This window comes from Phyllobates terribilis, unplaced genomic scaffold, assembly GCF_046119375.1.
Source record: "Phyllobates terribilis strain yellow unplaced genomic scaffold, ASM4611937v1 Scaffold_7__3_contigs__length_470593459, whole genome shotgun sequence".
NCBI classification, from domain to species: Eukaryota; Metazoa; Chordata; class Amphibia; order Anura; family Dendrobatidae; genus Phyllobates; species Phyllobates terribilis.
Window position 1 is genome coordinate 238,024,985 of NW_027362767.1, and position 26,187 is coordinate 238,051,171.

General features: G+C 48.5%; 1 protein-coding gene across 1 annotated transcript in view; it reads right to left on the minus strand.

Annotated features, from left to right (window-relative positions):
* Nucleotides 1-1,397: 1,397 nt before the first annotated feature.
* LOC141154263 (ficolin-1-A-like) overlaps nucleotides 1,398-26,187 on the minus strand; it is a 56,740-nt gene continuing 31,950 nt past the window's right edge. The window contains exons 3-9 of the mRNA XM_073639899.1: nucleotides 25,079-25,132; nucleotides 22,852-22,887; nucleotides 16,390-16,425; nucleotides 14,967-15,094; nucleotides 14,752-14,881; nucleotides 3,149-3,283; nucleotides 1,398-1,830 (exon numbers count right to left, since the gene is read on the minus strand). Coding sequence (XP_073496000.1) covers nucleotides 1,583-1,830; nucleotides 3,149-3,283; nucleotides 14,752-14,881; nucleotides 14,967-15,094; nucleotides 16,390-16,425; nucleotides 22,852-22,887; nucleotides 25,079-25,132 — 767 coding nt within the window. The 3' untranslated portion in view covers nucleotides 1,398-1,582. The remainder of the gene's footprint in view (nucleotides 1,831-3,148; nucleotides 3,284-14,751; nucleotides 14,882-14,966; nucleotides 15,095-16,389; nucleotides 16,426-22,851; nucleotides 22,888-25,078; nucleotides 25,133-26,187) is intronic.

The following is a 26,187-nucleotide window of genomic DNA, read 5'->3' on the forward strand; positions in this document are numbered from 1 at the left end:
CGTCATCTATCAGCTACCTGGATGTAAATGTTTTTTTGTGATACTGACTAATGCTCATGTTTTTATTTATGTTAGGAGCATTAAAGGGTTTGTCCAAGTTTGTGATGAGTCTGCAGTCATTCTTTGTGACTGCAGACTTCTGAATTCTCACAGTACGCACTGCACACTGTCAGGATTCTCTCGTGCCGATGATTTGCATACATGCGGTCACATGCCGACTAGACATGCGTGGCCTCACTCAATGAAAATTAAATGAGCGAAGCCTGACAAGTCTAGTCGGAATGTGGCCAGAAGTATACAAATTGCATACTTGTGCTCACATGACCGTCCACTCTTGTCACCGACAAGGGAGAATCCTAAAAGTGTGCAGTGCATGCGCTGTGAGAAATCAGAAGTCTGCAGTCACATAGAGTGACTGCAGACTTTCATCTCAATCCTAGACAAGCCCTTTAATTATAAAAATGAAGCCCTGTAGCCAATCCTGACAGCATGTAATATACACACTGTCAGGATTTATCTTTGGTTGCAGGTTCCAGCAGTCATCACACGGCCACTTCACTCATATGTGATTTTTATACTTACAGTCACGTGACAACGAGCTTTTATTCCTGCTTCTCTCAGATTTTCACTGAACATTGAGAAAATTAGGCCGAGCAGCTTGTTGGCACGTGACTAAGTGTGCAGATCGCATATGTGCTTGGTGGGGGGGGACGCCAAGCTGAATTCTTGTCCCGGATGCCGGAAAACCTAGATACACCAGTGGCATACATCACCGCTGGACCCGGGTCAGAAACCGGGGGATCCCCGCAGCGCACAGTGCGAGCACTGGGAGGATTCACAAGTCTGCAGTCACACAGACTGACTACAGACTTATCATTTTAGGCCGGACAACCCCTTTAATGACCTATCCTAAGCATAGGGCATCAATGTTAAAGTCCCGGACCACCCCTTTAATGGAGCGGGGGCTGAGCATGAGCAATCGCTATCAGGTTCTCTATACTCTAATGCTGAAGGACGTTGCTTGCACGGCAGACATGAGTTTAGCCATAGAGTTTAGTTGCTGGCAAATGGCGGGGAGCGCACTATGATGGCACCACGAATTGTGCGCACACATTCATACAGAGAACCGTAATTCACTGTGTGAGATGAAAATCACCAAAATGTAAGTAATGGCCCATGGGGTATGTGCACACAGGACTATACACCGCAGATTTCACACTGCTGTAATGCAGATCTGCAGCATTTCCTCAATGAAATGATCAACGGTTTTAAATATTGTAACAGAAATCAGCTTTCCGTGTACTGATTTTCTTGTGAGCTTGTGCATATAGTCAACAAACAATCTCAGAACAGCAGTGTAAAGCATGGGGGATTGACAAGACAATAGTCAGAATGGGTTTTAGTTTTCAAACCTTTATTAGTCAATGCAGTTGTCGCAGGTCAAACCTACAGAGGAACATAAGTGAAAAAGCCGCCATTACAGGTACTGGGCATCTATCGCCATCTTGTGTTCAGCCTTAGCAGGTACAATTTGCCTAGTGCTCGCTCATTGTGTCCTGAGAGAAGAGAAGTCAGCCGTACATCAGAGCTGGACCGGTCGGATCTTCATCTCTGAAAACCTATATGAGTGGTGATAGCCCTTCCCGTAGGCCCAGTTTATGCCATCGGCATAGGAGTCGTGCTGCCCCCCCTGGTAGAGGCCGTTCAGGTTGGCGTGGTGGCAGTTTCCGTACCACCAGCCTCCTTTGTATAAGGAAACGCAGTTACTTGCTGACGAATCCTTATCCTTTGTGGAAAATGGCATCTCGGCGTGAACATCCATACCATTACCTGGGAATAAAAGTCAACACCGGCGTCATGGATCATTGTGAATGGTACAAATGCAACGTTCCATCCACATTAATGGACACTTTCTGACTACTGCTATTCAAGGCAATTAGTATGCGGACATAGATATGGATAATGCGTAAAAAGATTTGGAGGACCAATAAACTGGTTCGTAGTGCTCTGGTCCTCCAGCCCAAGACTACCAACATTCTCCTGCCTGCTCGATCCTCAATGCTTCTTCTGATTAGCAGACCAGGTGCATGCATGGTGTCACAGTGTGTCTACTAAAGGAAGTGGCATCAGGGATACTGGAAGACAGGAGGAGGTTCTCATTGATCTGGTGGACAGGGATTACTCAAGTGACCACTGGATCAAGATCCTGTGACTCTTTTTTGCTCAACTTAACATTTGCTTGTTACACAGCATCATACTGCAAGTGAATGGGGTCGCACTGGGACCCGCAAGGTACCTCAAAATGCAAGTTACAAAAAATGCAACTGATTCCAATTTTTTGAGACTTACTTGTTGTGGTTCCTTGTGGGTTACAATACAACTCTAATCATTTATACTATGCAACGGTAGAGCAACAGCCTCCAGCGATCTGTGACCTGTGCTATGGTCATAACTACCATGTGGCCCCAGTCTAAATGTTTGATAGATACAAGTCCCACATCTAACTCTAAAACAGTGCCTCTTATTCCCCACTTGGAATAGAGGCGGACACACAACCATTTGTATAGAAGTCTGAAAATTGCTGAGTAAGTAATGGATATGCCATAAATGTACAAGATTAAATAAAACATTGATGGCCGCTCCTTGTCTGACCGGGAATCCCCATTGTCTATGTAGCTCATGGATATAGGTGTCTGGTGTTATAGGTCAGCCCCAGTGCTGCACAGCAGACATGGACAGCAATGCAAAAACCCCTGATGTACAAGGGTCATGTCACAATGAAAGGGTCGGACCACCACGTATCATGTATTGATGTTATCAAGGATGATACAATATTGTCATTTTCTGCAATGGCAGATCCAATCACACATACACTGTGTAAGAACAGAAAAAAATGTCCAATTATGGATAAAAAAATGTGGCATTGGGCAATTTAAGACAGAAGGCAAAATAACTTCTCCAATGTCCTATGGCAAGACTTGGCCCGCAGGGTATAAAGCCGAAAGTGTTGTCACGGGGGGGACATAATCGGAAAAAAATATATTGTATGGTTTAAGTCCTAAAAATCATTGTCTCATAGCCTTACTGGAGATATCCAAAGCTTTACAGTCCCCCCGCCTCATATCGGTGATTTGCCGCCCAATGTTACCTGCGTTTCCTTCTTTGAAATCTCCAAGAACCAACTTATAATTTTCATCCTCTCCCAAAACCTGGAAAGACGCGTACTTGGCGTAATGCTGCAGCTTCTCAAAATCTTTCAGATCAATCCGCATTTCCCATGTACCTGGGGGAAGAGGTTGGTAAATGTCAGAGGATAAAATCCTGGTATGTTTGGGGCCACACGGTGACTTCAACCGTGACACAGGTCACCGCCAAAGATTACTGTATGCCTCTGCTACGCACCCTGTCACTCCATTTAAAGCCTATTGAGCCCCAGGGTGCCTGTTTGAGTATCGATCTGTTGAGTCACCTCCGAGACCCCCGATCAGTGGGAGGTCTCCAAAGGGGGGATTGTACAGCACTTACCCTGTGGATAGGTGATTAACATTTTTCAGTCCATGCCCTTTGTACACACCGATTGGATGGTTTAGTGAGGTCCTTGGGGTCCACCAAGACCCTGATAGAGAGCCAAGAAGACAATCAAACTTGACTATCTAGAGGAAGTAAAAGTCTCATTTTTCATGGGATAGATTAGCTGCTGGAGTGTGTCCCCGAATTTAGAATGCCAGCACTCATTGAAGGGTTATTTTCGTTGTGGCTTTTCAAGAGCGCTTTCAGACCCCCTGTCCTGCTTGCTAGGGGGTGGTGCACTCCTGAATAATATTTGGGACCAGTGGCATTATTGCACCTCTGGCCCAAACTGTAGCAAAGGAAGCTTTGTGTCTTCAGCATCAGAGGAGCTCAGGGGCACTGATGGTGCTCTTATCCACCGATCCGGCCAGCATCAGAGTAGTGTTCATAAGTCCTGCACTCCTTGCCTAGGAAACTGGCCACCTCTGACACATTACAGCTTTTGAAAAAAAAGGGATTCCTTAAAAAAAGGTAAATTGCTTGTTTTTACAAATCCCTTGCAATTTTACCCATTGATCATAATGAGACAACCCCTTTAAGTGAGAACATTCTAGCCAAACGCTATCACTTACTATGATGGGAATAGCCCTTTAACTCTTTGTAAGGGATCTAAAGCTCTTGTGAGGCAGTGACCGGGATCGTATATGAGGGATGTTATATATCCCCCAGAATGTGTACAGAGACCTATTAAATCCATTGGAGTGCATTGCAGTCACAAACTCACCTGCGGCTGCAATGCAGGAATGAAGGTGAGCATTGACCTGGTCAGACTATCTGGCTAAGGCAGATTAGTAAAACCCGGCAGGGCCTTCACTTCTTGGAGGAGGCTACAGGAAGGCAGTGGGGCGGCCTCCTCCCTCCAATCCGGGTTTTCCAGTGGCTCTTGCCACAGGTCCTTTAAAAACCCTGCATTAAGGATTAGTGTTGTTCTGTGTTGGGACCTGCTAGGAGCACAGCAGGGAAGCTCGGAGGACCTGTGAGTAGCTGAACCCACGCTTGGGAAGGCTTTGCACCCGTCAGGCTCTGAGCGGCTCGGCGCGGCTTTTGTTCGCGGCAATCGTTGTTTATGGACTCATGTTAACCCGGCTGTGAACCAGAGGACTGTCCTGTTTACCCGTGAGTTGCTGAATAAAAGCTGTTTATGTTGGACTTGCTTAGGTCACTGCCTCAGTTACTGCACAGTGTGAACACCGCCGCCTTACAGCTTGGTGGAGAAAGCGGGCATTGTGACTGAGGCATACCCCACCGGCAGCTGCATGACCACAATCCGGCCTGCCACCTTTCAGCCCCACCCCGTGGACAAAATGGAGGAGCTGTTAAAGCAGCTGGTACTCACCCAGTGGCAACAGCAGAAGCAGTCCCTGAGTCTCCAGCGGGAACAGCAGCATAATCATCAGCAGCAGCTTCTGTACCAGCAGCAGCAAAAAAACATTGAACTGATGCTGCAACAGATTGCTGCCCTGCGGGAAACGGCCACAACACCGATTCCTCAACGTTGAGAGGCCCAAGACAAGGTTCGCTCAGCGTTGAGGAAGATGGGACCGGGGGCGACGTGGAAGCCTTCCTGACCGTTTAAGAAAGCACAGCAGAGCGGGAAAACCTACCAACTGGCCAGGAGGCGGAAGTGGTGGCTCCGTTTTTGGTCGGCGGTGCCCTGAAGACCTACTTCGACCTCAGTCTGGAGGACGCCAAGGACTAGCAGAGGCTCAAACGTGAGATCCTTGCCCGGCTGGGGGTCAATACGTATGTGAGGGCTCAGCGCGTGTTTTCATGGGCCTTTGTGGAGACCCGACCTGCCCAATCTCAGGCTTATGATCTTTTGCTGCTGGTCAAGAGGTGGCTCCAGCCTGAGTCTTTGACTCCAGCCCAGATGGTGCAGAGGGTGGTGGTTGACCGGTTGGTGAGGACTCTGCCGACCGCTATCCAACGTTGGGTAGGGCAAGGGGACCCCGGAACCCTCGACCAGGTGGTCAGCCTGATCGAGCGCTACTCGGCCACTCAGGACTTTATCCGGGACTCTGCCCCCTTGCGGCTGTCACGCCGATCCCTGCCAACCCAGGAACCGGGAAGGGGGTCGCGTCCCTCTGCTGAGGACAGTCAGCACCTTACCCGTGCTGAAGGGGTACCCCGGAGTGATAGTAGCAGGAGACCGGTTCCTTCCCAAACGGTTATAAGAACTAACAGTACCCCCACCATTAGGTGTTGGCGGTGTCAGGGGCCGGGACATGTGGTTGCTAACTGCCCCCTGACTACGGAACCCATGGACTGCGGGTATAGCCGCCAGGTCTCAATGTATGCCCAGACTGTCTGCACTGCGAGTGCTGACCCCTCGGACAGTGAACCCCAACTGTGCCAGGTACTGGTTAATGGGTACCAAACGGAGGCCCTCCTAGACTCGGGGAGCCTAGTGACTTTGGTACATGGGTCGCTGGTGGCAGGAGACAACCCCAGTGGACGGACAGTCGGGGTTGTATGTATCCATGGGGACCTCCGAGAGTACCCAACCACGGAGGTAGTTTTGTCCACGCCATGTGGAGACATAAAACATGTGGAGGGGGTGGTAAAAACTCTTCTCTATGGGACTGTTTTGGGAAGAGACTTGCCCCTGTTCTGGACTCTGTGGAAAAACAAAATCCACTCTCCCCCGGTAAAATTTGTTACAGGCGCTGCACCCGACGAACCCGAGTCAGGGGTACCTGCCGTAGGGGTGTCCAACCTAAGGACAGAGTGTGACCCCGATAGGTCTCCTCTAGAGCTGCTGGCAGGAGAGGTCAAGGAGACCCCGTCGATCCCTGAGCTGGAAGTTGTCAGAACCCTCCTGTTTGTTTTTTTCCATCTTGTGTTTTGCGGTCACGTGACCATCTGCCTTTATATTCCAGCTCCGCCCTTTTGGCTGTGCTGGACTTCAGTGTTTGACTGTTTCTCTAGCCTGGTGCTTCTGTGCCTTTCTCTGTCAGTTCACTTGGTCCGTCTGGGACCTCTAGTACCCTTTTGTCAGTTTGTCTTTTTATGTTCTGCAACAACTTCTCTTTTAGGAGGTGTCCCATTTTTGTCCCAGTCCTTAGTTCTTTTATGGACCCCTCCCTTAATGCTATAGGTCTTCGTTCAGACTAGCCGAGGACTAAGGCGGGTCTGTTCGCTAGGAACAGGCAGCCCGCTACATCGTAGGGATTCAGCTTAGTCTTACTGTAGGGACAGCTTTCCCCTATCTTTCCTCAGTACATGTTGCAGATCATAACAGTAAATCCAGCCCAAAAAACTAAAAGGAAAGTAATTCGGGGATCAGAATGGTTTCCGTCCAGGATTTGGCTCAATGCCTGCAGGGATTGTCTCTGGAGGTGGCCGAGCTTCAGCTACACGTGAGTAGCTGTTCTGGAGCGCATTTTGTTGAACCCAAGGTAAGACTGCCTAATGTTTTTTATGGTAAACAGCAAGATTTTTTTTCCTTTAAAAATGCTTGTTTGTTATATTTTCGTTTGCGACCAAGGTCCTCTGGGAATGAATTACAGCGCATTGGTTTTATTATGTCACTTTTGCGCAATGAACCACAGGGGTGGGCCTTTACTCTCCAACCTAATGATCCGTGTTTAACGTCTGTAGAAAAAAACATTTCTGCTATGGGTCTCTTATATGATGATCCTGACCGAGTCTCATCTGCTGAGGCAGAACTCAGGCATTTGAATCAGGGGTCAGGTGATGTTGAAAATTATTGCACACATTTCTGGAGATGGGCCTCAGAAGTCAAATGGAATGATCCTGCGCTGAAATGTTTATTTCTTGCTGGTCTGAGTGAAAGGGTTAAGGATTTGCTAATTGCATTCCCCGCACCTGAGACTCTGCAGGATGCCATGCAGTTAGCTGTTCGTGTGGACAGGAGACTGAGGTCCAGGGTGAATGAGGTAAAGACTTCTGTAATGTCAGGTCCTAGTCCCCAGAAAATCTGCTCTGACGGTGGAGAACCGATGGAGGTGGGGGCGAAGTTGCTTTCCTCTCAGGAAAGAGACAGGAGGTTCGCCGAGGGATTGTGTCTTTATTGTGGTAAAGCTGACCATTTGATTAAGTATTGTGAGCTTCATTTAAGTAAAGAAAAAAAAAAAAGTCAGTTACGCTCGTATAGCTTGTTTACGCTCTGCAGGAGTATTTCTTTCAGGGATTACTACTTTGCAGGAAAATTTGATTGAATTTCAGGTATTTGTGGATTGTGGTTCAACACTTAATGTGACTGATAAAGGGTTTTTGGAAAACCTTAAATTAAAATCCAAACCTTTGTCATCACCTATTTCTGTGATTGCAATTGATAACACTCCCTTGAAATGTATTACTGACAAGGTTGCTGCATTTCCCCTCACTATCAATGGAGTTCACCAAGAAATTTTGGACTTGGTTGTATTAGATAATTTACCCTCTCCGGTCGTTTTAGGTTTGCCTTGGTTAAAACTGCACAATCCTTTACTGGACTGGTCAACTAATGTGATTAAGTCTTGGAGTCCAAAGTGCTATGATAAATGTTGTAATGGTCGCATTGCGGCTGTGGAAAAAGGGGAATTACCTGTACCTATTCAAGATTTTTGGAGGTTTTTTTCAGAGGAGGAGTCGCAATTTTTACCTCCTCATAGGGATTATGATTGTGCCATTGAGTTTGTTCCGGGTGCTACTCTTCCCAAAAGTCGCTTGTTTAATCTGACTATCCCTGAAAGAAAGGCCTTGGAGGAGTACATAGAGACTAGCCTGGCTGCTGGTCACATTAGACCTTCTAAGTCGCCTGTGGCAGTCGGATTCTTCTTTGTTAAAAAAAAGGACGGGGGTTTACGTCCATGTCTGGATTTTCGTGAAATTAATAAGATTACCGTACACAATTCCTACCCATTGCCGTTAATTCCTGACTTGTTTAACCAGTTAGTGGAGGCCAAGTGGTTCTCTAAAATTGATCTCCAGGGGCATACAATTTGTTACGAGTGAAGGAGGGTGATGAATGGAAAACTGCTTTTAACACTCCGGTAGGTCATTTTGAGAATCTGGTGATGCCTTTCGGTCTTACCAATGCACCTGCATTTTTTCAGAACCTTATTAATGACATCCTGAGACTTTTGATTGGTAAGAATGTGGTTGTGTATTTGGATGACATTTTGATTTATTCACCAGATCTGGAGTCCCATTGGCAGAGTGTACGTGAAGTTTTGCAGTTATTGAGTGATAATTCACTCTTTGCTAAGCTGGAGAAATGTGAGTTCGCTGTGCAGAAAATTAGTTTTTTGGGCTACATTGTCTCCAGCGAGGGCTTTGAGATGGACCCGGTGAAGGTTCAGGCTGTGCAGGAATGGCCTAGGCCTATTGGTTTGAAATCTATACAGAGATTTTTGAGTTTTGCCAATTATTACAGGAAATTAATTAAGAATTTTTCTATAAAATTGTTAAGCCTCTGACCGATCTCACCAGGAAAGGTTCGAATACGGTCCAGTGGACTACTGAGGCCAGTGAAGCTTTTGAGTATCTCAAAGAGAGGTTCAGTTCTGATCCTATCCTTATACAGCCTGATGAGACCAAGGCTTTTTTGGCCGAGGTCGATGCTTCATCGGTGGGGGTCGGAGCAGTTTTTTCTCAGGAGAACAAGGGTGGAGTACATCCTTGTGCCTTCTTTTCGAAAAAATTTTCGGAAACCGAACTGAATTAGTTGGTAATCGGGAATTGCTGGCTATTAAACTCGCGTTTGGACATTGGCGTTATTTTTTGGAAGGCGCTAGATTTCCTATTCAGGTTTTCACAGATCATAAGAATTTGATCTATCTGGATGCTGCCAAGCGCTTGAATGCCCGTCAAGCTAGGTGGGCACTTTTTTTTTCTCAGTTTCATTTTTCTGTTACCTATATCCCTGGTACTAAGAATGTTAAAGTCGATGCTTTATCTCGCAGCTTCTCTCGTACGGTCGGTGTCGAGGAGGAGGAGAGCATTTTACAGAAAGGAGTTGTGGTGGCGGCATTAGACTCCGTTTTGGAGAATGGGCTTCTGAATGCTCAAGATGATGCTCCATCTAACACTCCCCATGGGAGGTTGTTCGTGCCTAGAGCCTTTAGGAGAGATTTGTTTGTGGAGTGTCATGAGTCTCGGTTGGCAGGTAATCCAGGAATTTCGGAGACTAAGAGACTGATCAGTCGCAGTTTTTGGTGGCCTGGATGGCAGAAGAAAGTCATCAAGTGGGTGCGTCAATGTACTGTGTGTGCTAGGTAAAAGGCTTCGCATACCCCTGCTGCGGGGTTGCTTTGCCCTCTGGAGGTTCCTAGTGCGCCTTGGACGCATCTCACAATGGATTTTATTACTGATCTTCCTGTGTCAGAGGGTTTTACTGTCATCTGGGTGGTCGTGGACCGTTTTAGTAAGATGTGTCATTTGGTTCCATTCATTAAGTTGCCCTGTGCCAAGACACTCGCTAAGGCGTTTGTTAAGGAGATTGTCAAGCTCCATGGCGTTCCCACGGATATTGTTTCTGATAGAGGACCTCAGTTTGTGGCTCGCTTTTGGCGTGCTTTTTGTGACAGGTTGGGAGTCCATTTGTCATTTTCATCTGGTTATCATCCTGAGTCTAATGGACAGACTGAAAGAAAGAACCAGGATGTTGAGCAGTTTTTGCGTTGTTTTGTGGCGGACAATCAAGAGGGGTGGTCTAAGTTTCTGCCTCTCGCAGAATTTGCTCTTAACAACCATACATCCTCCTCTACGGGGTGTTCTCCTTTTTTTTGTTGTACTGGGAGACATTTTGGCCTTTTGGTTTGTTCTCCAAATTGGGGTCGGTGGTGCCGGAGGAGGAGAATTTTTCCGGTGATTTGGAGAGAGTTTGGACTAATGTACGTTGCAACGTTCAAGAGGCTAACAAGAATTCCAAGAAGTATTTTGACAGGAAACGTAAGGAGGTTTTGTTTACTGTAGGTGACGTGGTTTGGTTGTCCTCAAAGAACCTGCGGTTGAGGATTCCCTCTAAAAAACTGGGTCCTAAGTTTGTGGGTCCATTTAAAGTGCTTCAGGTTGTTAACCCGTCTGCTGTTAGGTTGGATGTCCCTACTTCCTGGAAGATTAATCCTGTGTTTCATGTTTCCTTGTTGAAAAAGGCTGACGTATCTGATAGGGACGCCACTGTCACAGTTCCTCCTGTGGTGGAGGACGGCGAATATGAAATTTCGCGTGTCTTGAATTCTAGATGGCATAGAGGGAGATTACAGTATCTTGTCTCCTGGAAGGGTTTCGGTCCCGAAGATAACTCCTGAGTGAGGACGGATGATGTCTCTGCTCCTAGGCTTGTTAAAGCTTTGCACAGGAGGTTTCCGGATAGGCCTGGGCCTGGAGGATCCGGAGGATCCTCATAAAAGAGGGGGTACTGTCAGAACCCTCCTGTTTGTTTTTTTCTATCTTGTGTTTTGCGGTCACGTAATCATCTGCCTTTATATTCCAGCTCTGCCCTTTTGGCTGTGCTGGACTTCAGTGTTTGACTGTTTCTCTAGCCTGGTGCTTCTGTGCCTTTCTCTGTCAGTTCTCTTGGTCCTTCTGGGACCTCTAGTACCCTTTTGTCAGTTAGTCTTTTTGTGTTCTGCAACAACTTCTCTTTTAGGAGGTGTCCCATTTTTGTCCCAGTACTTAGTTCTTTTAGGGACCCCTCCCTCAATGCTATAGGTCTTCGTTCAGACTAGCCGAGGACTAAGGCGGGTCTGTTCGCTAGGAACAGGCAGCCCGCTACATCGTAGGGATTCAGCTTAGTCTTACTGTAGGGACAGCTTTCCCCTATCTTTCCTTAGTACATGTTGCAGATCATAACAGAAGTGTCCCGGGGCACGTTTGGGACAGCTCAGCTACAGGATCCCACTCTGACTCGGGCGTGGGAAAAGGTGTTAGAGGTAAATGGCGTAGCTCAACAGCTCGGTGCAGATACTGTATTTCCACGCATGGTAGTCAACGGTGAGCTGCTCTATAGGTTAGACAAAATCAGGGAAGAGGTCATGGAACAGTTAGTGGTACCTCAGACGTGCCGTCGGGTGGTTCTGGAGATGGCACAAACACACCTGCTGGGTGGACACTTAGGGGTTAAAAAGACGCAAGAGCGTATCTTGCAGCGGTTCTTTTGGCCGGGGATTTACGCGAAGGTCCAAAAGTACTGCGAATCCTGCCCCGAATGTCAGTTGACCACACCCACTCAAGTTTCCTTAGCCCATTGGTACCCCTCCCAGAGATAGAGGTACCTTTTGAACGGATTGCAATGGACTTGGTAGGGCCCATTGTAAAATCCGCTCGTGGCCACCAACATATACTGGTGGTCGTCGACTATGCCACCCGGTACCCGGAGGCTATACCGCTACGCCACACCTTGGCTAAACTGATTGCATGGGAGCTGTTTGCCATGTTCTGTCACCTTGAGCTAACTAAGGAGATCCTGACGGATCAAGGGATCCTTTTTACGTCTAAGGTGACAAGGGAACTGTGCATACTGCTAAAAATTAAACAAGTGCGCACCTCGGTGTACCACCCTCAAACCGACGGGCTAGTAGAGCGGTTCAATAAAACCCTCAAGTCCATGTTAAAAAAGGTGGTTTCTAAGGATGGAAGGGATTGGGACATGTTGCTACCCTATTTTCGCCGTCCGTGAGGTACCCCAGGCTTCCACAGGGTTCTCTCCCTTTGAGTTATTGCAGGGCAGACACCCTAGGGGTCTGTTGGACGTAGCCAAAGAGACATGGGAACAAGAGCCGACTCCACATAGGAGTATAATTGAACACGTGGCTAGTATGCAGGACCGGATTGCGGCGGTCATGCCCATCGTGAAAGAACATCTGTTAGATGCCCAGGAAGCCCAGAGGCGCACACATAATAAAAGAGCCACGGTCAGGTCTTTTAACAAGGGCGATCGGGTGTTAGTACTGGTAGCCACAGCCGAGAGTAAGCTCATGGCCAAGTGGCAAGGGCCATATGAGGTTGGAGAAAAGGTGGGGGAGGTAAATTACCGGGTGTATCAGCCCGGAAGGAGGAAACCTGAGCAGCTTTATCATGTAAACCTGCTAAAACCTTGGAAAGATAGAGAGTGTTTAGTTACAGACGTCACTCCGGGCATATCGCCAGAGAGGTCTCTACCTTCAGCCAGGGATGCGTCCGGGGGAGAGGTCAGGATAAGTGATGCTCTCACTAAACAGCAGCAGCGGGAGGCTCGCTCGCTGGTGCAGCACAATACCGACATGTTCTCAGAGCTGCCGGGTAGGACTACGGTTCTCTAACATGACATTGTCACCGAACCTGCGAATGAGACCGTACCGGGTACCCGAAGCCCAGAGGCAAGCCATCACGGCTGAGGTAAATCAAATGCTCCAGTTAGGCGTCATTGAGGAATCACGGAGTGAGTGATTCCGAAATCAGACGGATCGTTACGCTTCTGTAACGATTTCCGAAAACTAAATGAAATGTCGAAGTTTGACCTTTATCCAATGCCCAGGGTGGATGAGCTGATTGAGAGGCTGGGGCAGGCCCAGTACTTTACCACGCTCGATCTCTCCAAGGGTTACTGGCAGGTACCTCTCACGAAATCGGCGAAGAAAAAGACCGCCTTCATAACTCCGGAGGGTCTATATCACTATGTGGTCTTACCTTTTGGGTTACATGGGGCCCCGGCTACATTCCAGAGGTTGTTGGACATAGTGCTCAAGCCTCATCAGGAGTACGCGTCCGCGTATCTAGATGATATTATCATCTTTAGCACCGACTGGCATACGCACCTATCCCAGGTACAAGCGGTGCTGGATTCTCTCAAAGCCGCGGGGTTAACAGCAAACCCAAAAAAATGTGTGATAGGGCTAGAGGAAGCCCGATATTTGGGGTATGTGATAGGCCGAGGAGTTATCAAGCCCCAAATCAATAAAGTTGAGGCCATAAAAACTGGCCTAAACCATCAAGTACAAAGCAAGTGAGGGCGTTCCTTGGCATCCTTGGGTATTACTGCCGGTTTATACTTAATTTTGCTGGGAGAACGGTAGCCCTGACCGATCTCTTGAAAGGGAAAAAAATCGGTAATAGTTCGGTGGAACTCTCAGGCAGAAGAAGCCTTTCAGTCCATGAAGTTGGCCCTGTCCTCATCAGCCCCAACTTCAAGGAAACCTTCATTGTACAGACAGATGCCTCGGAGGTAGGCCTAGGGGCGGTATTGTCACAAAAAGTGAATGGTGAAGAGCACCCGGTTACCTACTTGAGTAGAAAACTTGTCCCGGCAGAGAAAAACTATAGCGTGGTGGTGAAGGAGTGTTTGGCTATTAAGTGGGCCTTGGAATCGCTACGTTATTATTTACTCGGGTGTCATACCCTTGGTATGGATGAGGAATGCGCGAGTCACCAGGTGGTTCCTGTCACTGCAAAATTTCAGTTTCTCTGTAGAACATCACGCTGGGAAATTGCAGGCAAAAGCGGATGCCCTGTCTCGGGCACCCTGTATGGTGACAAATGTTCAACCCCACAAGTTTGAACAGAGGGGGGGAATATGTGAGGCAGTGACCGGGATCGTATACGAGGGACGGTATATATCCCCCAGAATGTGTACAGAGACCTATTAAATCCATTGGAGTGCATTGCAGTCACACACTCACCTGCGGCTGCAATGCAGGAATGAAGGTGAGCATTGACCTAGTCGGGCTATCTGGCTAAGGCAGATTAGTAAAAACCCAGCAGGGCCTTCATTTTTTGGAGGAGGTCACAGGAGGCAGTGGGGCGGCCTCCTCCCTCCAATCCAGGTTTTCCAGTGGCTCTTACCACAGGTCCTTTAAAAACCCTGCATTAAGGTTTAGTGTTGTTCTGTGTTGGGACCTGCTAGGAGCACAGCAGGAAAGCTCGGAGGACCTGTGAGTAGCTGAACCCACGCTTCGGAAGGCTTTGCACCCGTCAGGCTCTGAGCGGCCCGGCGTGGCCGTTGTTCGCGGCAATCGTTGTTTATGGACTCATGTTAACCCGGCTGCGAACCGGAGGACTGTCCTGTTTACCCGTGAGTTGCTGAATAAAGCTGTTTATGTTGGACTTGCTTGGGTCACTGCCTCAGTTACTGCACAGTTTGAACACTGCCGCCTTACAGTGTTTATTGGAAAAAAAAACAGAGCTCTGACCCCTTTAATGAATTATATTAAGAAATTAACTTTGATCCTATTAACACCATTGTATTTAAGAAATCACCTGATGAAGTCAACATATGAAGATTCTCATTTCCCAGCCAAAATTCATTCAGACGACTGCCGAATCCGTTCTTGTATGAATTCCAGTCCCGGAAAAAGTCAACTGAGCCGTCCCAGCGCCTCTGGAAAACCTGGACACCATACAGGTATATATTACATATCTCCACATACATGACCTATGCATATATATATTCTGTAGAGCCGTGCTGCACTCACGATCCAGCCGCCCCCGTCAGTATGCATATCACACAGAACCCTCAGTTTCTTCTGGCCCCCTGGGTATATTGTGTACCAGTCACTTAGGACTTCACCTTGGTCCATTAATTCCTTGCAGTTTTTTGCAGCTGGGAGGAATAGACAGATGATGAGGTTATCTACCGCAGCTCAGCAGCACTGCCAGCACATGTAGTGCACCTGGATAATGGGTCCCCTATAGGGACCTCTGTATGACTTTCCTATAAAAAGTCACTCGAGGACTGAAATGCAGATCCTCATGGAGGCACCGAAAGGAGCTGGATTCAGATCCACTCTATGGATAGTTTCCATTGCTTGTAAGCCCACGTGCACATTAATCTACAGTATGCATGTTGTTGCCCTACAGTCTCTTAAAATACCAGATACGTTTTTTTTTAACTTATTCCATATGAAATTCTTATTATATTTGTTGTGGGCCTAACATTCTGTAATAATCACTTTTTCTGTTAGCGGTCCAAATCTCCTTTACAGACATGGCGTTAAATGATGCTTTAAAAAAAAAAAATCAGTTTCCCTGCAGCCACAACTAAAAAGAGCTTGCTGCATAAAGTTCAGGCATTAAACAATATACATTAGGCTCCCCTAGTGGTGCCTGCAGGCAGTCAAAATTTCTTTATTTAAAGGGTTTTTCCCCACCTTCATAGATGGGTATTGTCGGATAGAGCTTGTAAATCTAAGCACTTTTGCAATTTACTGCTTATTAAAATTTTCAGTCGTTCTTGAGATAATAACATTTTTCTTTTGTGTGCAGCTCGTTGTCCAGGAGACCGACCACCACTGCTGTCTAGCTTGTAACCACTGTGCTGAAGCTGTATGGGATTAGGCGATAACAACGCACTCCAGAGATCTTGACCCAGCTTCAAAAGCGCTCAATAGAAAAGAACTTGTAAGCGCTGTGCATGTTCTACTGTCGAGCAGCGGTGGTCGGTCTCCAAGGCAACAGAATGTAAACAAAAGAAAAGTGTTAATATCTCAAGAACGGTTGAAAATTTTAATAAGCAGCAAATTGCAAAATTGCTTGGATTTACGAGCCCTATCTGACAATACACATTTATGGAGATGGGGGGAAAACACTTTAACCGTCTGTCTATGCAAGGGATTTGGGTTATGTATCAGAAATATATCTCATCAATAGATATATAAATATACTAGGAATTTATGACACAGAATTTCCACTTATAAAAGATGGATAAAAGTGGACATAAATGTTTAGTCGCTTGCACCCTCTTAATAAATGCTGAGTGATCATAGGCCTCATGCCCTATAGTAGCTGCCTGAGTTGCTGTCTATTCCTTCACTGACCTTCCTCTATGAAAATCTCAATGTCTTTGAGTGTATTGGGCAATGTACCCGGCAATATCACCCTGAAGGGTGGTCTACTCACCATACACAGAGTCCGGTGCAGGGTCACCTTTTTCTCCTATTTGGAAGAAAATAATATTTAAGGAGGCCAGCAGTTAATTCAAACATTGTCCCAATGTTAGAAGATATTACACACCTGTCCCTGGTTTGGGATCTGCTCCATTTGCCCCGGTCCGGTGAATTTTCTTGTGTTCCACGTGGGGTTTTGCAGGTGGCCTGTCGGGCTTCCATGTGGTGACCTTCCTGGGCCTATTTAATGGCTTTTAAGGCACATGCTGGGCCTTGGTATTGAATTTGAGACTGGACTTGCAGTTTGTGTGTGCACAGCAGCCTGGCTGCGGACTGCAGGACGTCTCCCATAGACCAGCAGCTTCTACTGCCTCTACCTACTTGTCTGCGGCTTCTAGTGACTCTGGAGTTCTCCTGGACCTCGTCTCTCTGTCCGCCGGAAGTTCTTCCTGGTTGTGTGCGGCTTCCATGGTTGCTGACTTTTTCATTACTCTAGACTGTTTTCTGCTACCTGCCTACGGTTTCCTGGACGTCTCCAGCCTGCTTGTTTGCTGTTTCCCGATATCCTCCATCTGCTTGCAGTTTCCTGCACTCCACCTGCTTGCCTGTGGTTTCCTGATGTCCTCTGCCTGCAGTTTCCTGCACTTCACCTACTTGTCTGCAGTTTCCTGACATCCTCCGCCTGCCTGCGGTTTCCTGCACTCCACCTGCTTGTCTGCGGTTTCCTCTAATCCTCCGCCTGCCTGCAGTTACCTGCATTCCACCTGCTTGTCTGCAGTTTCCTAATGTCCTCTGCCTGCCTGCGGTTTCCTGCACTCCACCTGCTTGTCTGCGGATTCCTGATGTCCTCTGCTTGCCTGCAGTTTCCTTCACTTCACCTACTTGCCTGCAATTTCCTGACGTCCTCTGCCTGCCTGCAGTTTCCTGCACTCCACCTGCTTGTCTCCGGTTTCCTGATGTCCTCCGCCTGCCTGCAGTTTCCTGCACTCCACCTGTTTGCCTGCGGTTTCCTGATGTCCTCTGCCTGCGGTTTCCTGCACTCCACCTGCTTGTCTGCGGTTTCCTGATGTCCTCTGCCTGCCTGTAGTTTCCTGCACGATACCTGCTTGCCTGCGGTTTCCTGACTTCCTCTGCATGCCTTTGTTTTCCTGGGCTCCACCTGCTTGTCTGCTGTTTCCTGATGTCCTTTGCCTGCCTTCGGTTTCCTGCCCTCCACCTGCTTGTCTGCTGTTTCCTGATGTCCTCCGTCTGCCTGCGGTTTCCTGCACTCAACCTGCTTGTCTGCGGTTTCCTGACATCCTCCAGCTGCCTGCGGTTTCCTCCACTCCACCTACTTGTCTGCGGTTTCCTGACATCCTCCGCCTGTCTGCGGTTTCCTGACATCCTCCGCCTGCCTGCAGTTTCCTGCACTCCACCTGCTTGTCTGCGGTTTCCTGACATCCTCCACCTGCCTGCGGTTTCCTCCACTTCACCTGCTTGTCTGCGGTTTCCTGACATCCTCCGTCTGCCTGCAGTTTCCTGCACTCCACCTGCTTGTCTGCGGTTTCCTGACGTCCTCCGTCTGCCTGAAGTTTCCTGCACTCCACCTACTTGTCTGCAGTTTCCTGACATCCTCCGCCTGCCTGCAGTTTCCTGCACTCCACCTACTTGTCTGCGGTTTCCTGACGTCCTCCGTCTGCCTGCGGTTTCCTGCACTCCACCTGCTTGTCTGCTGTTTCCTGATGTCCTCCGCCTGCCTGCGGTTTCCTGCACTCAACCTGCTTGTCTGCGGTTTCCTGACGTCCTCCACCTGCCTGCGGTTTCCTCCACTCCACCTGCTTGTCTGCGGTTTCCTGATGTCCTCCGTCTGCCTGAGGTTTCCTGCACTCCACCTGCTTGTCTGCGGTTTCCTGACGTCCTCCGTCTGCCTGCAGTTTCCTGCACTCAACCTGCTTGTCTGCGGTTTCCTGACGTCCTCCACCTGCCTGCGGTTTCCTCCACTCCACCTGCTTGTCTGCGGTTTCCTGACGTCCTCCGTCTGCCTGCAGTTTCCTGCACTCCACCTGCTTGTCTGCGGTTTCCTGACGTCCTCCACCTGCCTGCGGTTTCCTCCACTCCACCTACTTGTCTGCGGTTTCCTGACTTCCTCTGCATGCCTTTGTTTTCTTGGGCTCCACCTGCTTGTCTGCTGTTTCCTGATGTCCTTTGCCTGCCTTCGGTTTCCTGCCCTCCACCTGCTTGTCTGCTGTTTCCTGATGTCCTCCGTCTGCCTGCGGTTTCCTGCACTCAACCTGCTTGTCTGCGGTTTCCTGACATCCTCCAGCTGCCTGCGGTTTCCTCCACTCCACCTGCTTGTCTGCGGTTTCCTGACATCCTCCGTCTGCCTGAGGTTTCCTGCACTCCACCTGCTTGTCTGCGGTTTCCTGATGTCCTCCGTCTGCCTGCAGTTTCCTGCACTCCACCTACTTGTCTGCGGTTTCCTGACATACTCCGCCTGTCTGCGGTTTCCTGACATCCTCCGCCTGCCTGCAGTTTCCTGCACTCCACCTGCTTGTCTGCGGTTTCCTGACATCCTCCACCTGCCTGCGGTTTCCTCCACTTCACCTGCTTGTCTGCGGTTTCCTGACATCCTCCGTCTGCCTGCAGTTTCCTGCACTCCACCTGCTTGTCTGCGGTTTCCTGACGTCCTCCGTCTGCCTGAAGTTTCCTGCACTCCACCTACTTGTCTGCAGTTTCCTGACATCCTCCGCCTGCCTGCAGTTTCCTGCACTCCACCTACTTGTCTGCGGTTTCCTGACGTCCTCCGTCTGCCTGCGGTTTCCTGCACTCCACCTGCTTGTCTGCTGTTTCCTGATGTCCTCCGCCTGCCTGCGGTTTCCTGCACTCCACCTGCTTGTCTGCGGTTTCCTGACGTCCTCCGTCTGCCTGCAGTTTCCTGCACTCCACCTGCTTGTCTGCGGTTTCCTGACGTCCTCCACCTGCCTGCGGTTTCCTCCACTCCACCTACTTGTCTGCGGTTTCCTGACGTCCTCCGTCTGCCTGCAGTTTCCTGCACTCCACCTGCTTGTCTGCTGTTTCCTGATGTCCTCCGCCTGCCTGCGGTTTCCTGCACTCAACTTGCTTGTCTGCGGTTTCCTGACGTCCTCCACCTGCCTGCGGTTTCCTCCACTCCACCTGCTTGTCTGCGGTTTCTGGATGTCCTCCGTCTGCCTGAGGTTTCCTGCACTCCACCTGCTTGTCTGCGGTTTCCTGACGTCCTCCGTCTGCCTGCAGTTTCCTGCACTCAACCTGCTTGTCTGCGGTTTCCTGACGTCCTCCACCTGCCTGCGGTTTCCTCCACTCCACCTGCTTGTCTGCGGTTTCCTGACGTCCTCCGTCTGCCTGCAGTTTCCTGCACTCCACCTGCTTGTCTGCGGTTTCCTGACGTCCTCCACCTGCCTGCGGTTTCCTCCACTCCACCTACTTGTCTGCGGTTTCCTGACGTCCTCCGTCTGCCTGCAGTTTCCTGCACTCCACCTGCTTGTCTGCTGTTTCCTGATGTCCTCCGTCTGCCTGCAGTTTCCTGCACTCCACCTACTTGCCTGCAGTTTCCTCCACTCCACCTGCTTGTCTACGGTTTCCCGACGTCCTCCCTCTGCCTGCGGTTTCCTGCACTCTACCTGCTTGTCTGCAGTTTCCTGCCATCCTCCGCTTGCCTGTTGTTTCCTTCACTCCACCTACTTGTCTGCGGTTTCTTGCACTCCATCTGATTGCCTGCGGTTTCCTGATGTCCTCTGCCTGCCTGCAGTTTCCTGCACTCCACCTGCTTGCCTGCGGTTTCCTGCACTCCACCTGCTTGCCTGTGGTTTCCTGACTTCCTTTGCCTGCCTTCGGCTTCCTGCCTTCCACCTGCTTGTCTGCTGTTTCCTGATGTCCTCCGCCTGAATGCGGTTTCTTGCACTCCACCTGCATGTCTGCGGTTTCCTGATGTCCTCTGCCTGCCTGTAGTTTCCAGCACTACACCTGCTTGCCTGCGGTTTCCTGCACTCCAACTGCTTGCCTGCGGTTTCCTGCACTCCACTTGCTTGCCTGCGGTTTCCTGACGTCCTCCACCTGCCTGCGGTTTCCTCCACTCCACCTGCTTGTCTGCGGTTTCCTGATGTCCTCCGTCTGCCTGAGGTTTCCTGCACTCCACCTGCTTGTCTGCGGTTTCCTGACGTCCTCCGTCTGCCTGCAGTTTCCTGCACTCCACCTACTTGCCTGCAGTTTCCTCCACTCCACCTGCTTGTCTACGGTTTCCCGACGTCCTCCCTCTGCCTGCGGTTTCCTGCACTCTACCTGCTTGTCTGCAGTTTCCTGCCATCCTCCGCTTGCCTGTTGTTTCCTTCACTCCACCTACTTGTCTGCGGTTTCTTGCACTCCATCTGATTGCCTGCGGTTTCCTGATGTCCTCTGCCTGCCTGCAGTTTCCTGCACTCCACCTGCTTGCCTGCGGTTTCCTGCACTCCACCTGCTTGCCTGTGGTTTCCTGACTTCCTTTGCCTGCCTTCGGCTTCCTGCCTTCCACCTGCTTGTCTGCTGTTTCCTGATGTCCTCCGCCTGAATGCGGTTTCTTGCACTCCACCTGCATGTCTGCGGTTTCCTGATGTCCTCTGCCTGCCTGTAGTTTCCAGCACTACACCTGCTTGCCTGCGGTTTCCTGCACTCCAACTGCTTGCCTGCGGTTTCCTGCACTCCACTTGCTTGCCTGCGGTTTCCTGACGTCCTCCACCTGCCTGTGGTTTCCTCCACTCCACCTGCTTGTCTGCGGTTTCCTGACGTCCTCCGTCTGCCTGCAGTTTCCTGCACTCCACCTACTTGTCTGCGGTTTCCTGACATCCTCCACCTGCCTGCAGTTTCCTGCACTCCACCTGCTTGTCTGCGGTTTCCCGACGTCCTCCCTCTGCCTGCGGTTTCCTGCACTCTACCTGCTTGTCTCCAGTTTCCTGCCATCCTCCGCCTGCCTGTTGTTTCCTTCACTCCACCTACTTGTCTGCGGTTTCTTGCACTCCACTTGCTTGTCTGCTGTTTCCTGATGTCCTCTGCCTGCCTGCGGTTTCTTGCACTCCACCTGCATGTCTGCGGTTTCCTGATGTCCTCGGCCTGCCTGTAGTTTCCTACACTACACCTGCTTGCCTGCGGTTTCCTGCACTCCAACTGCTTGCCTGCGGTTTCCGGACGTCCTCCTCCTGCCTGCGGTTTCCTGCACTCCACCTGCTTGTCTGCAGTTTCCTGCCATCCTCCGCCTGCCTGTTGTTTCCTTCACTCCACCTACTTGTCTGCGGTTTCTTGCACTCCATCTGATTGCCTGCGGTTTCCTGATGTCCTCTGCCTGCCTGCAGTTTCCTGCACTCCACCTGCTTGCCTGCGGTTTCCTGCACTCCACCTGCTTGCCTGTGGTTTCCTGACTTCCTTTGCCTGCCTTCGGCTTCCTGCCTTCCACCTGCTTGTCTGCTGTTTCCTGATGTCCTCCGCCTGAATGCGGTTTCTTGCACTCCACCTGCATGTCTGCGGTTTCCTGATGTCCCCTGCCTGCCTGTAGTTTCCAGCACTACACCTGCTTGCCTGCGGTTTCCTGCACTCCAACTGCTTGCCTGCGGTTTCCTGGACTCCACTTGCTTGCCTGCGGTTTCTTGCACTCCACCTGTCTACCTACGGTTTCCAGGCCCTCTGCTCACTAACCTGCTGCACCAACGCCCATGGCATATGTGCCCACCTCTACTTGGGCTTAGAGGATCCACCTCACCATGTGTGCCCCTTGAACTTCTCATAACAGAGGAGAGTTATTAACCCATGTAATCCCAATCATCATATTTATGAAGCCCAACATCACTTTTTTTCACATGAATTAGAAAGGCTGGCTCCACAAGTATCCGCATTATATAGTACTATGATAAAGTACCTTTGGCTGGGGACATTTTTTTTTCTTAAATGATAGTATTTGAGGCTAAAAATATTTTTTGCAATCGGGTTTCATTTAAAATTTTGCAGCGTTTGGCAGGTGCAAGCTCTTTGTTTCTCTGCACATTCAACTTTGATGAGGCCTGTGGTCATAAATCAGTTGAGGTGAGCTCTGAAAAAGAGAGTTAAGAACAAGCTCACTGACCGATTCTTAGTTAACTCATTCTGCAGCCAGCCAAAATGTTTTACTGAAAGCCCAATTGCAAAAATTATTTTAGCCCTAAACACATACATTTTAAGTAAGAAAAAAAATAGTCTCCAAAGTGGTGCTCATGTCCTAAATATGTCACCTGGGAACAGTTGCCGTAGTAGTAGTTCTTCATAGTAGCCAATTAAGAAAAAAATTAACATTGAAATCTGATTGGCTGTTACTGTCTAAAGTGGTGCAGTTTCTCATAGCATCCAATAAGATTCCAGCTGTCACTTTTCCGAGAGACCTGATTGGTTGTTTTACTTTTCCTTTGCAAAAATTTTTTATAAATACCCCCCAAAGTATTGGAATTAGCAAATATCTTACCTTTTTGTCCCATTTCACCTTTGGAACCTTTAAAACCTAAATCACGGCACAAAATATGTTTGTCAAAACAGTCTCATGGTTCAAAACTCATTTGACAGCTCCAATGTAGTTTATAAGATGGGAATAAAAAAAAATACTAATATTTTCCATGAAAAAAATCACCATTGTGCTGTTCCTCAGTTATTACACCTGGAAATATATGAAATTATTGACAACTGGGGGTTACCATTCCCTTTGCCAATTTGATGTGTCCTTACACAATGGTAATACCCCATTGTCAATGTATTCATAGATTTCCAAGAGGAATAACAGAGGTATTAGAATTTCCAGAAACAGACACGTCAGGAGAACTGTGAGCTTTTCTTTAGCGTCTATTAATGCTTGAAAGTCAAAATGCAACCTATATTTTGCTACCAGATTTGCAAGGCAAAATTGTGGAAATTTAAAGGGATTTTCTGGTTTCGGAAAAACCTTGTCGTCCAGCTGCAGTTTGTTTAAAAAAATAAATAAAAGGAAAAAAAAAGTGAAAAAATGTTTGCTCATCCTCCCCAGGTCCAGTGCTGAAATTCCACTGACAATCCAGGGGTCTGTTATTTTGCAGTGTTGTCAACGCCAACAAGCACACTGACTGGCTGCAGTATTTGTCAATGCCGACAAGCACACTGACTGGCTACAGTATTGTCAACGCCAGCAAGCACACTGACTGGCTACAGTATTGTCAACGCCAGCAAGCACAATGACTAGCTACAGTATTGTCAACGCCGACAAGCACACTTACTGGCTGCAGTATTGTCAACGCTGACAAGCACACTGACTGGATACAGTATTGTCAACGCCAACAAGCATACTGACTGGCTACAGTATTGTCAACACCGACAAGCACACTTACTGGATGCAGTATTGTCAATGCCAACAAGCACACTTACTGGCTACAGTATTGTCAACGCCGACAAGCACACTCACTGACTGCAGTATTGTCAACGCCGACAAGCACACTTACTGACTGCAGTATTGTCAACGCCGACAAGCACACTGACTGGCTACAGTATTGTCAACGCCGACAAGCACACTGACTGGCTACAGTATTGTCAACGCCGACAAGCACACTGACTGGCTACAGTATTGTCAACGCTGACAAGCACACTGACTGGCTACAGTATTGTCAACGCCAACAAGCACATTGACTGGCTGCAGTATTTGTCAACGCCGACAAGCACACTGACTGGATACAGTATTGTCAACACCAACAAGCATACTGACTGGCTACAGTATTGTCAACACCGACAAGCACACTTACTGGCTACAGTATTGTCAACGCCGACAAACACAATGACTGGCTACAGTATTGTCAACGCCGACAAGCACACTCACTGACTGCAGTATTGTCAACGCCGACAAGCACACTGACTGGCTACAGTATTGTCAACGCCGACAAGCACACTGACTGACTGCAGTATTGTCAACGCCGACAAGCACACTGACTGGCTACAGTATTGTCAACGCCGACAAGCACACTGACTGGCTACATTATTGTCAACGCCGACAAGCACACTGACTGGCTACAGTATTGTCAACGCTGACAAGCACACTGACTGGCTACAGTATTGTCAACGCCGACAAGCACACTTACTGACTGCAGTATTGTCAACGCCGACAAGCACAATGACTGGCTACAGTATTGTCAACGCCAACAAGCACACTGACTGGCTACAGTATTGTCAACGCCAACAAGCACACTGACTGACTGCAGTATTGTCAACGCCGACAAGCACACTGACTGGCTGCAGAATTGTCAACGCCGACAAGCACACTGACTGGCTACAGTATTGTCAACGCCAACAAGCACACTGACTGACTGCAGTATTGTCAACGCCGACAAACACACTGACTGGCTACAGAATTGTCAACGCCGACAAGCACACTGACTGGCTACAGTATTGTCAACGCCAACAAGCACACTGACTGGCTGCAGTGTTGTCAACACCAACAAGCACACTGACTGGCTGCAGTATTGTCAACGCCAACAAGCACACTCACTGGCTGCAGTGTAGTCAACGTGACTACCGCATTGCTGACAATAACAGGCAACGGGAACAGATGCAGAGACTCGGTGCTGGTGGGGACCTCTACATATCAGATATTTCTGGCAAAACGTGTGAATAATACCAAAAATTTTGACACCCCTTTTCTACTTAGTTTTTGTGTAAACTGATAGCTGAGTACTTACCCCCTACACCCGGAGGACCAAGCTTTCCTGGGATGCCCTGAAGACCTTTCTCTCCTGAAATTTTCAGAATATAGATTTATACAGATGTAAAAGTAAGCAACATCTCAGACAAAATCATTTACTATATTTCAGATTAGAAAAAATTTGGCAAAGGAAAAGGAGCAGTCCCCTATCACACAACACTTCTGACAAATCTACAAACCCCACATAAGTAGAGATAATCAAGACTATGTATCAGCATGAAGAATTAGTGCAGGTAACTATCCTGTGACAAAAAGGCACAAAATGTTAAAGAGTAACTAAGCTTTTTTTTAATTCAATTATTGATCAGTTTCTGCAAAGTTATGAATATTTGTAATATACTCCATTACCTTCTCTTGCTTCCTTTTCTCTCTGCTGAAATGGCTGTTTTATCTGCCTTGCTCATGCTCTTAGTGCAGTTGTTTTAAACTGCAAGTCTAGCAAATATCCATTCGCCAGTGTCAACTTCTCTTCTCCCCTTCCCCATGCTCAGACAAAGGGAGGGTTTGTAAATAGTGTTTGACCATAACGAAGGGGCAGGGGCATACATAGAAATCATGGGGCCCCATAGTAGAAGCTGTAATTGGGCCCGTCCCCCCATAAAAAATAAATAAATATTTGTCTGTGTCACAGAAGAGCAGATCTCACAATTTTCCAGACTTTAAATAGTAATTTTCCTCCAGCTGAAGTCCTAGATTCCTCTTTCATTGCCCCATAAAGTGTGATGGCAACAAAAGTGCCCCCCAAACACAGTATGATACCCCCATGGTGCATTCCTCCACATTAGCCTCCACATGTGCAGTATAATGTCCCTATTGTACCCCACCTCAACACCCAAAGCAAAGTATGGTGACCCTAACACAGTATTATCCCCCAACTGTGACTCCCACACAGCCCTCCAAACAGTATGATGGACCCCACACAAACCTTTACATCATATAATTGCTGTCATACAGTATAATGGCCCCCCACATAGCCTTCCATATAGTATAATACGCCACCCATAATCCTCCATATAGTATAATGCGCCCCCCATATAGTATAATGCGCCCCCCATAATCCTCCATACAGTATATTACACACCCCAT